The 12473-nt window shown below is 44.6% G+C and overlaps 1 protein-coding gene across 1 annotated transcript in view; it reads left to right on the top strand.

The window, feature by feature from the left end:
• Positions 1–12473, top strand: part of Plaat5 (phospholipase A and acyltransferase 5) — a 27372-nt gene extending 14899 nt beyond the window's left edge. The window contains exons 5-7 of the mRNA XM_076847406.2: positions 8029–8137; positions 10114–10376; positions 11881–12473. Of these exons, the coding sequence (XP_076703521.2) occupies positions 8029–8137; positions 10114–10376; positions 11881–11973 (465 nt within the window). The 3' untranslated portion in view covers positions 11974–12473. The remainder of the gene's footprint in view (positions 1–8028; positions 8138–10113; positions 10377–11880) is intronic.

The following is a 12473-nucleotide window of genomic DNA, read 5'->3' as shown; positions in this document are numbered from 1 at the left end:
CAGGTGTTGGTTCAGGGTACTAACATCTGACCTGGGTGTCCCTGTGGACCCACTCAGCAGAGCCTTCCCTGTGGCATTGCTGTGGCCATCTCTGCCTCCACCCTGATCAGGGCCAGACATGGCTGACTTTGAGGGATTTGAGTTCTGCACCTGCATCTACACTTATTGCTCATCCTTTATCCATGGACCTTTCTTATTTTCCTGTCCAGAGTCAGGACTTAGATGTAATGGCCTCTAGGTAACCGTATCAGTAAGGACAGGCCTCTGGGCTTTTGTGTGTCACGCGTATGGAAGGGTGGAAAGGGCCTCAGCTAGTTAGTGCACGTGTCCAGCTAAAGACATTAAAGGGAGTAAGTCATCTCCCTCTCTCAAAAGGAAAAACTAAGTAGAAAATCTGAGAATCAAAGATCTGTATATACTTAAACTGTAAATTAAACTGTATCAGCACACGCAAAATTTGAACCTATGTTAATTTTTTTTTTGCGGGGAGGGAGGTACAGGGATCGAACCCAGGGGACACTTTACCACCGAGTCACATCCCCAGACCTTTTTATTTCTTAAATTTAGAGACAGGATTTTACCATGATAAAACCAGGGTTTTATCATTAAAATGATAAATTAGAAATTAAGTTGCTTAGGGCCTCCCTAAGTTTCTGAGCCTGGCTTTGAACTTGCGTCACTTCTGCCTCAGCCTCCTGAGCTGCTGGGAATATAGGTGTGAGCCACTGTGCTTGGCTTGTGTTCATATTTTTAAAAAGAGTTTGAAAATGCTTGGGATTCAGACTTCCTTGTGGACATTTTGAAACATTTCTTTTAGATCCCTCCACCATCTATCAAGGCAGAGGCATTTGCTTAAGGAGACATGATACACTCTTATTAACATTTGATTCACAAGGAGAACTGGTAATTGCTCCTTTTTAATGTTCTCAAAAGAGAAAGCTCCTCTCTGCTCTTCCCCTTCCTTCCCTCCCTCTCTCCCCACCCCTGCTTCACCATATCCATCGCGTGCCATCTGCCATAATCGCATCACTTCTGAATCAGTGTCACCATTACATGCTGTCCTCACAACCCTTAGCTCCCAGACACACCACCTTCTAGGGTATAAGGAGGGCTATATCCGTTTCTCTTTCCTTGGTCCTAGGGCAAAAGAATATGAAATCCAGTTTTAGTTCTGCCCTGTAATTTTGCTTTCTGGGTGAGAAGCCTGGCTTGGGGGGGCTCTCTAGTGGATGCTGACTGCCACCGCACTTCCCTTTTAAGGCAGAAGAATTGGTGTGGCTAGAACCTAGTTCTGGTCCCGGCTGTGGCCCACAGACTTGTTCTGCGACTTTGGGAAGATCACTTAATTTCTCTTGGCCTCGATTCCTCTTATGAAGTATTGTGGTGTACACCGTCTGCTTTGTTCCCATAAAAAGTCATCCTCCCACAGTGAGCAGGATTTCTGGATTAGCTAAGTTCAGATTGTAGCACATCCTCTCCCCAAAAAGCAAAAATAAGGTCTGACAGAACTGCTCAAGTCGCCACTTAAAGGGTCTGGAAATTCAATCAGGGGCATACGTACAGTGCTTGAGAAGTGTCAGCTCGAGAAGGTCTACGGAACTCAGAACCTCAGGAAGACCTGCGGGCTGCAGTGTGGGCCGCCCGGGAGCCCTGACAGTGGCAGCCGAGGAAACCAACTTTGTTAGGAGCACAGTTGGGAAGTGCCGTGGCCCGGAGATCATGTTGATAACAATGGTCATCTCAGTGGCACATGACCATGGAAGGCCAGGATTGCAGGCTGCCTGAAGTGAGTAATTCTAATCCACACGAGGAAATGTGAAGCACCTGCTTAGTTTTCTGTCTCTCAAAATACTTAATAGAAACTATTTAAAGGAGAAAAGATTATTTTGGCTTAGGGTTTTAGTCCATGGTTGGCTGTCCCCACTGCTTTGGATAAGATGTACCCCTCCAGGACATGCCCCAGAGACCTACATCTTCCAACTGATTCTACTTCCTGATAGTCCATTCAGCTGTGAAATCACCAATGGAGGAATTCATTCATGAGGTCAGAGCACTCCCAAAATCGCCTCCCCAAAAGCCTCACCTTTGAACACTGCTGCACTGGGGACCACGCTTCAACACAGGAGCCTTTGGGGGACATTCCAGATCCGAGCCATCACAGTACCAGGAAGGTTATTACATTATAAAAGAGAGCATGAACCTCATTTAAAAGACAATTGGATGAAATAATAATTTTCAGTTCTGTCCTTGGTCTTCTGGCATGCAAAGATGTAATAAATATGATAACAATAGTGCAATAAAAAAAGCTCCATCAAATCAGGATATGAAACTAGACAGAAATAGCACCAGAAATGACAGATACGTAGTTAATATAAAATTCTCTCTATACTATACATGTTGTTATTATACATATATTATGTATGTTCTTCCTCCCTTACTTAATTTAAAAATGGAAGTTTGTATAAAATGATATTTCTAACATATTGAATTTACAACTTATGTAGATATGTCTGACAATAATAGGATAAGGGAGAGGGGAGGGAAGGGAGTTAAACAAAGTTAAGCAAAGTTTCCACATTTTCCTGGAATTCAGTTAACATTACCCTAAAGTGGATAGCGATGAGTAAAGATGCATATTATGAAAACCACAGAGCAATCAGCACAAGAAGATAATTAAAAATATAAAAACTCAACAAAGGGATGAAAATGATACATTGGAAGTTATGTATGTATTTAATACAAAAGAAATTGGTAAAAGAGTATTGGAGGAACAAACAAACAAAAAAAGACATGCAATTTGTAGAAAACCAATAGCAAAATGACAAACATAAATCCAAATTGATTAAATGTGAATGGATTAAATGTTTCAAAAAAGGCAGAAGTCATCTGACTTGGTAGCACAAGGTTGAGTCGTATCCCATCCAAAGTTTAAATCCAAAGTTAGAGATGAGTTCAAAGTAAAAGGATACAAAAAAATGGTAAATAGTAGCAATAGCAGGAGTGTCAGAATATTATCAGAAAAAAGGGACAGTTTATAGTGACAGAAAATTAATTCATTGGAAAAATATAACAATTATGAAAACACATGCTCACCCAGCAACATAACCCTATAATGTATGAAGCAACACGTGATAGAATTGAAAGGAGAAATAGGCAATTCATAAATAATAGTTTGGAAACTTCAATATCTTACTCCCGAAAATGGACAGAACAACTAAACAAGAAATCAATGAGACTATAGAAGATTTGAACAACAGTCCGGCTTGTCCTGACACTTCTTGACAACAGCAGAATATATCTTCATCTCAAGTGTACATGAATGTTTTCCAGGGTAGACCCTATTTTAAGACCTAAAGCAAGTGTCTATAAGTTTAAAGAGATTGAAATAATATGAAATATTTTATTTGATCACATGAAATAACATCATAACAGTTTGGGAAATCATAGTATTTGGAAATTAAAATAGTTCTAAATAACTCACGTGTCAGAAAAGAAGCAGAGACATTAGAAAATACTTTTAGCTGAATGAAAATGCAAACAAAGTATTTGAAGTTTTATGAGATGCAGCTAAAGCAGTGTTTAGAAGAATATTTATAGCTGTAAACCCTCATTAGAAAAGAAGACCCCAAATCAGCAATCTAATCTCCTGCCTTCAGAAACTAGCAAAGAAACAAAGTAAACTAAACCCAAAGCAACCACAAAGCAGAAAATAATTATTGAAGCAAAATCAATGAAATATAAAACAAGGAATAGAGAAAGATCAACAGAGCCAAAAACAGGTTCTTCAAAAAGATAAAATTGACAAACTTTTAGATACAGAGAGAGAGAGGGAGAGAGGGTGGGTGGAGGGAGGGAACTCAAATTTACAAAATCAGGAATGAAAGAATCTTACATACATCAGAAAGGAATTGTACAGGGCTGGGGATGTAGCACTCGGTAGAGTGCTTGCCTATCCTGCCTGAGGCCCTAGGTTCAATCTCTAGCACAGAGGGTGGAGCAATAGGCTTAGCTCAGATGACTTCACTGGAGAATTCTTCCATATGTATAAAGAGGAAAAGTTACCAATCCTTCAGAAACTCTCGATGAAAACAGACAAAGTAAATGCTTTCCTACTCATTCTATGAAGACAGTAATTATCCTGATACCAAAGAAGGACAAAGATACACAGAGAAAAGAAAACTGGACACTATTATCTCTTAAGAATATAGATGCAAACATCCTCAGAAAAATTGTAACAAACTGAATTCAGCAACACATGAAAAGGTTGTGCACAGTGGCAATGTGAGATTTATCCTAGGAATGCAAGTTTGGTGTGACACTCCAAAATCTATTAATGTAAAACACCATTAATGGGGCAAAGGACCATGATCATAGGATCCTCTCAATGTCCCCGGTGTTATTGTTTGGATATGAGGTGTTCCCCCCAAATCACCTGTTTAATGCAGGAATATTCAGAAGTGGAATGGTTAGATTATGAGGGCTGTAACTAATTAGTTCATCCTAGTTTGGATGGACTGACTGGGCGGTAACTGTAGACAGGTGGGGCGTGGCCTGAGGAGGTGGGTCACGGTGGAGGGGGGTGCCCTGGAAGCATTCATCTTCCCCTTGGCCTCTTCTCCTCACTCCCACTGGCCCTTGCTTCTTGACTCAGGTGAGCTGAGCGGCTTTCCTCCACTGGGCCCTTCCCCCAGGATGTTCTGCCTCACCTTGACCCCTGAGTCAGCTGATAATGGGCTGAGACCTCTGAAACCATGTGCCACAAATAAACTTATCCTTCTCGAAGTCATTCTTGTCAGATGGTTTGGTTACTGCAATGCAAAATCTGACTAAAACACCCAGGAGAAGCATTTGACTAAATCTAGCTGCCATTCGTGATAAAAATTCTCTTAAAAAATTAAAAATCCTCTTAAAAAAGATCTTTCTTAACCTGAAAAATAGGACCTATGAAAACACGCAATTAACATATTGAATGGCAAGTGAGTAGATGAGGAGCGAGGTGAGGATGTTCAGTCTCATCACTTCTAATCAATGCATGTATAAAAACACACTTACAAAGCAATTAAAATGAATAAATATGTTTGGTAACATTGCAGGTTACAAGATTAATGCACAAAAATACCATTGGGTGTTTCTATATTTCAGCTATAAAACATCTGAAAAAGAAATTAAGAAAGTAACTATTCATAATGGCATAAAAATACTCAGAAATAAATTGAACACACAAAAAATATGACCATAAACTATTGGTGAGGAAGAGTAAAAAACATGTAAATAAATGCAAGGACAGTCCATGTCTGGGTTGGAAAACCTCTTATCAAGTCCATGCATAAATTAAATGCAAACTCTCCTGAAATACAAGTATTTAAAAAAAACATAGATCTACTAAGCTGCCGCAGTCCGGCTGGGCAAAATACCGGGAGGTGACAAGCAACTTGAAGGTTGAAAGGCGGGAACTGCTTTATTGCCAGGAAACTCAGCGGGAACTGAGCGGGAACTCAAGATAGCGGGCACCCAAGGTAGCTGGAGCCGCTTTATTGCAAAGCAGCAGAGGTATATATACTTAACTGATTACACACAGCTTGACTCAATTAGCATCATCCAGTTACAGCAGTCAGCCAATAAGGAATCCCTATCATCTTAATGGCTCGGTGGTGTTGCCTCACAAACCATTCCTCCTGGCAAACTGCCAGGCGCCATCTTGACTTGATTTGTGGTCCCCAACACTAAGTGATCCTAAAATTTGTATGGAAAAGCAAAGAACCCAGAATACTTAAAATAATATTGACAAAAACAAAGAACAAAATCAGTGAAGGAGAATGTGATGCCTCCAAATAATGGAGCCCTGATATATCTGACATGATGTGGATGGGACAACACATTACTGTGGGTGAAAGAAGCCAGACACAAAAAGCCACCTGCTGTGTGACTGATCTCATTTATATGAAATGTCCAGAGAAGGCAAATCTGTTACAGAGACAGAAAGTAGCTTAGTGGTTGCCTGGGGCTGGGGTTGGGGATGGTAGAGAGAAAGGGAAGTGACAGCTATGGGGACAGGTTGTGTCTGCGGGGTAGGAACTAGGAAGGATTGCAAATGGTCATGGGGCATCTTCGGGGCATAGTGGTCAGTTCTGAAACTGGATTGTGGTGATAGTTGCACAAACTATAAATTATAAAAGCTATCAAACTGTACACTTAAAATGCATACACCTTATGGAATGTAAATGATAGAAAAGCTTTTAAAGAAATAAGTACAAGAGCCACTTTTACTTCTGCAAATTCTTCCTCTGGCAAACGACTGTCCTCAGCCAGGAAAAATCAGGCTGGGAAGTGGGAGGAGAGAAACAGCCCTGAGGAAATTAGACTAAGTGAGAAACTCATTGCAGCCCGGGGTAAGGAGCAATGCAATTGGAAAGCAGATAGGCGGGTTAGGGTAGTTCATACCGCTGACCTGCTGCCCAGACAGGCCTTGGTGGGCAGAAGCTTCCTCCCAGGATGACTCCTGGAAAAACAGCCGTAGTTTGGGAGGCAGGAGGAGCTTGGGAATAAGAATTTAGGGGGAAATTTTATGCTTTTGAGCACAACTACTGGAATAACCAGGATAAAAGAACTCTGATTATTACAAGAAATCCATTATCAGGGGAACCTGAGGCTTTGCTACATATATGTGTAATGTGAACGCATTTAGTCACTCTCAGATATTCATGCATCTTCATCTATGTTCACCTACACATTCACATACACACAAGCAGGCACATTTATGTTACACAAACATGCATTCTCACATTCACCAACATACCCACCTCATTGTGTACATTGAAGATTGTACCATTAAAGATCGTACCATTTTCTTTTCTGAGAAATTCCTAGTGCCTTGGGATCTAACACAGATGGAGTGCTTGACAAGTACATTTTTTAAAAATTTAGTTGTAGATGGACACAATACCTTTATTTATTTATTTTTTATTTTTATGTGGTGCTGAGGATCGAACCCAGTGCCTCACACATGCTAAGCAATCGCTCTACCACTGAGCCACAACCACAGCCCCTTGACAAGTATTTTAACAATGTGGATGCTCATCATGGCCTCATTCTCTCTCTCCTTCTCTCCCTGAAATGCACACACATGCACACACACAATGCCTGTTAGATGGACACTCTCTCCTTCAGTCCTCTTTGACAGATAGTCTACCAGTAGTTTGGATCCAAAAAGGAGACAGAAACCACGAAGTAGTTTAAACAGAAGGAATTTAAAGAATTATGAAACCATGATTAAAGAAACAAGGATACGCTCTAGGGTCTCCCAGGGCCGAGGGACAGTGCTCAAGGAAGGACACACTTGGAAGAGGCTCAGACCCTTTGTCGGGGAGATGTGGTTCAACTCCCTTGATAACAGATTCACTGATTTTGCCAGGCTGGAGCTGGTGTGCGGTCTGTGCAAGCAGGCCTGGAATGGTCTAGTCCCTGTGGTGCAGGCAGGGGAAGGAGGGCTTTGGACCCTGGTTTCCCTATTAAATGGACTCCAGAAATGTGATGACCAGGTCAAGACTACAAGGTGGATAGGGCTGAGGGTTCTGGGATGAGGCAGAGCTCTACCGGTGGTCCTCATACCCCACCGCTGACCAACAAGCATCCTGCCTTCCTTGATCCCAAACTCTGGAGGGGCCCCCTCTTTCAGTGCCCCCGCAGTGCCTTCTCCTCCGAAAGTGCAACATGCTCATTCAAAGGAGAAGTGCTTCGAGTAGCCCAGCCACTCATCACAGGCATAGACTGTGCACTCGGAGCTGGACAGTGCGTGATCACTGCACTGACGGCCCCGACGGCTTGATCATGCGGATGGTGGCAGGAGAGGGGCGTCCTGCAGTCCTCTGTGGAGCTTCCTCCAGTTTCATTTTCTTTCTGTTAAGAGATGAACTCCAGGGAGGGGATCTATGTGTGAACTGTAGCTCCCTCATCCCCCAAAAGGGGTCTTGGGAGTTCCTTGAGTCTGTGCAGTTTATCCTTCTTTTTTTTATTCCTCCCCAATTACAGGTCAGACCAAGACCCAGACCCGGAGACCTGATTGAGATTTTTCGAATTGGCTATGAGCACTGGGCCATCTATGTAGAAGATGACTATGTGGTCCATCTGGCTCCTCCGAGTAAGAGAGGAGACAAGACTGAAATATTGACATTGAAGTTATCAGTATAAATAGAAGTACAGTCAATTACCATGTCCCTCAGCTGCTGCCTTCTCTGGCAATAAAACACCCTTGAGCATTCCTGGACTTTCATTAACTGTGAAGTAGAGCCTGGTCTCTGTTCTCCAGTCGCCACTGAGTGTCCAGCCTGAGAGTGACACAAATGCAGAGTGTCCCCTGAGTTCCCTGGCCTTCTAGAGCACTTTTACAGAGAAAAACACGAGCCTCCATTCTGTACTGACAGCAGTTCAGCATCCTTCTTCATATTTCTGCAGATACCCCTGAAGGGGGGTGGTGGTGGTGGGTGCTTACATGTCACTTCCTTCCCGTTATCTCCGAATGCTGCTTCCTGCTCCTGAGCTCTCCTGTGACACCTTCATCCTCATTCTTGCTGCTTTACCCTAAATGTCGACCCAGGGCTCGTCTGTTCTCAAAGCAGCATTAACTCCAGCCTCATGTTGAACTTGGGTGAATGGAAGTTTAGTGGAGATTTTAGGGGACCAGGTGGTGACTATGGAGAGGGACTGGAACAGAAGGGGAAACAATTAAAACTGAATATAGCACAGAGTGGCCTCAGGAGATGGTGCCTGGGGGGCAGGGTTGGAGGTGGGGGAAGAAGTCACTGGTCACTACTCTCTGAGGACATTTGACTTTAGTATCCCATTGACTGTTCAGAATGAAATTACCAAAGAATAACATGCCACAGGCCTGTGGCCGCAGCCTGTTGTCAACACTTATCCCCATGTGTAGTCCTTTTGCTTTGGCCCAGTCTCTCACCTTGCTGGGACCTTACCACTGAGCAGAGCCCCTTTCCCGCCACTTCTCTTCTCAGCCCCACCCACTTCCTGCCTGCATTTCCTGTCTAGAGCCTAACTGAAGAATGTAAAAACTCCTCTCCACCTCCCCTTTCCACATGCAGTCTATGAGCTCCTCTCTTGCATAAGCAAAGAAATGGTTAAAACTGTGCACCCCCCCTCAGATCTTTCTGTAAAAATGGATTCTGCCATCTCTGTATCCGAATGTTCAATTGTCTACTGCTTGCTCTTATTAAGTTTGCTCTTCTCTGAGGAGAAGAACGAGGAACAGTTCAGGCTCTTGGACACTTACAAAGAGGTGGTGGTGGGGGAACATGGATTTGCCTATCAAAGTAGTTGCAGTGTAAAAACAATCTCCCCCCCCCCCCAGTTTCATTTGTATATGCCACATTAATGATAGATACTTATGAAGTACAGTGTGGTGTCTTGATACACAAGGTGTAGTTATTGTATTAGGGTAATTAGCATATCCAATGCCTCAAACATTTCTCATTTGTTTTTGGTAAGAACATTCAAAATCCTATCTTCTAGCTGGTTTTAAATGACCATGCACTGGCTTCAGTAGATTCCTTAACCTCTCTGAATCTCTGTCTCCTCCAAGGGTTAATATAAGGCAGCAGCTTTCAAATATCTCTCCTTTTTTTCGAAGACATGCAGCCCATTTTCAAAAAAACCCTTCATAAAAATCCCTGTATTTGAGTAGAGATGAAGTCCCAGGGGATGTAGGTGGGCAGTGGTGGAAGTGGACATTCAGAGCTGTGACCGCTTGTCCTCACCTGACGGAGGCATGTCATTGTGAATGTGACCACCCTTTACCCAGAGCTGACACTTATCCAGAGGGTAGAGGTGAGTGAACTCTGGTTAGGAAACAAGACTCAAGTCCTCAGGCTTGGTCAGGTCAGTACTGGCCAGTCCAGGGCCACAGCCTAAGGAGCTTCTGGAGTGGATATTAAAAGATTCCTGTGGGAGTGGAGTGTGCAGGCCCAAGGCTTCTCTGGAAAGGTGGTCCTTTGAGGTTCATTTAATCCAAGCCCCTCCTGAAGCCTTGGGCTGAGCCAGCGCCCCGCCCCACCCCTTAGCAGCTTTCCCACTTTTTTTTTTTCTTTTCCTTTTGGTCTCCAGGTGAGGAATTTGAGGTTGGCAGCATAACTTCTGTCTTCAGCAACCGTGCAGTCGTAAAATATAGCCGCCTGCAGGATGTGCTGCACGGGTGCTCCTGGAAGATCAACAACAAGCTGGACGGGACCTACCTGCCCCTGCCGGTGGACAAGATCATCCAGCGCACGAAGAACATGATCAACAAGATCGTGCAGTACAGCCTGATCGAAGGGAACTGTGAGCACTTCGTCAACGACCTCAGATACGGCGTGCACAGGAGCCAGCAGGTGTGGTCCCACTTACTCTGACGGTGGCTTCCCGTGGAGCTTTCTTGGGCTCTGTCAACTCATCAGGGATCAGTATGGCCCATCACTGGCTTCCTCATGCTATTTGTGCGAGCTGGGCTTTGTGTTTTTACAGGACCATGTGGTTCAGGAAGTACGTGCACCTCTGCTCCCCAGGGAGGTGGAGAAAAAGCACGGTGCTGATGGGAACACCCCCTGAGTGGAGTCCCAGCTCGGCCCTTAGCCAGGGTGGTGGTCTCTGTCTAGTTGCTCGGTTTCTGAGACTTGAGGCGGGTGCTGGTCTCATCTTGGATCTGTTGTTGTCACATGTTTTTTAAGTTACTTGCCAACATTTAAAAATCTAGACATTTTACATAAAGAGGTCTGGATTCCAGCTTTTCTTGAACAACCAATTGATCAGGCCATTGGGCCATTGTTCTTGCATAGTGAGCCTCTGCAGGACCTGGTTGTGGCTCTGAGGGGTGTGTGGGAGGTTAGTGTTCCCTGCTCCTCTCCATTACCTACCTGCCTGCCTCTTGTTGCATTTGGCTGTGTGACGCTCCCACCCCCTGCTGTACAGGGCATTGATGAATTAATCAGTCTTGTGGTACATAGAGTACACGTGCGAGAGACTTGAAAGCCCAAGTATCTGTAAGAATCTGGATGGTTCTTGTTAGTAGCTGACCCTTGACAAAACCTCATGAGATGAACCGACGAACTGTGTATTATTTCCTTTTAACTGGATGCCAAAAATCAAGGGTTAAAGGTGGATCATAATTTTTCCATTTTTTTTCTTCTGTTCTCTGAACTGACTGGGCTCAAATCCTATGGTTGGTCTCTCTGCTGTCCTCATGCCCCCCAGTGAGCACTGCCAGGCCTCCAACCTGTTCCCGCTCCTGTTTGTGCTTTCTGGTTGCCCTCTTCTGGTCTCTGCCTCCTCTGCTCGCCTGTGCTTCACTCTGTGTGCACCAGTGCCCAGGGTCTTGGTGCGCTCTGATACGAGGGATCTCCCATCCCATGAGCATTTGTGTGTGAAGAAAAGCCCCCGAGGATGCAGGGCATGATTGAAGCCCTCTGAGGAATTCTGGGCCCTGGAGTCTGGGGGTCCCAGCCAAGGGCTAACCTTGGATATTCATTTACTTTGCAATTCTGTCCAAGTGAATTCCCCTCCCTGGCTCTCAGGTTCCCCATTTGAGGGCTCAGTGGCCTCTAAGCCCCACCTGGAGCCAGCCCTTGTGCTGCAGGAAGATGAGGACCAAGACCCCTGGATGCTTCCCAAGGGAAAGAAAGCCTGTCGCCTTGGGTCCCCGTCTCCAGCAGTCCTGGCCTCTCTTGGACTCTCGCAGCTCTAGAACTTTTGGAAATATATGATAGCACAAACTGGTTCCTTCTCTGGGAAAAGACTCCCAGCAGGCTGGTTCCTGAAGGGGAATGGTGGGGCAGAGGCAGCAGAGGGTGCCAGGCTAGGATGCGTGCTGACTGCCCTGTGGCCTGGTGTGCTTTGCAGGTGGAGCACGCCCTGATGAATGGAGCAAAGGCTGCGGGCGCGGTCATCTCAGCGGTTGTTGATAGCATCAGGCCCAAACCTTTAACTGCCTGAAGGTGCTGGATGCTCCAGTTGAGGAAAAACTACCGACACCAGTAAAGAGAGTATGCTTCTTTCCCTTCCCTTGCCTCCCTCCCTCAATGGCCCTGTTAAGAAAATTGTGAGCTTCTGGAAGAATTTACAATGTATCCAATTCCCCCTCCAGAAATACATCCAATATATGTGACCACGGACTCTCAAAATGGGGAGAACCCATATCTACTGTGTGTCTGTTATGCGCCAGGCACTGTGTGAGGCATTTCACATACCATTTAATCTGACCCTCAGGGGAGAAAGGAGCCGTGCTTGTTTCTTAGGCTGATCACCCAAGAAAACTAGAGATGGGTTCCCCTGTGGCTCTGGAAATGCACAGAAAACAGGAAGCATGTGGAAGAGAGCAGTAAGGTGGAACCCAGAAAGAGTTCAGATAAGCTCTAGTTAGGATTGCCTGGTGGCCTTTCTCAGGGAGACCTGCGAGGTTTTTTTTGTCTCTTTTCTTAGCCATCCATACTCGA

This window comes from Callospermophilus lateralis, chromosome 2 (assembly GCF_048772815.1).
Source record: "Callospermophilus lateralis isolate mCalLat2 chromosome 2, mCalLat2.hap1, whole genome shotgun sequence".
Classification (NCBI taxonomy): Eukaryota; Metazoa; Chordata; class Mammalia; order Rodentia; family Sciuridae; genus Callospermophilus; species Callospermophilus lateralis.
The sequence above is the reverse complement of the archived record's forward strand: the minus strand, read 5'-3'. Positions and strand labels throughout refer to the sequence as shown.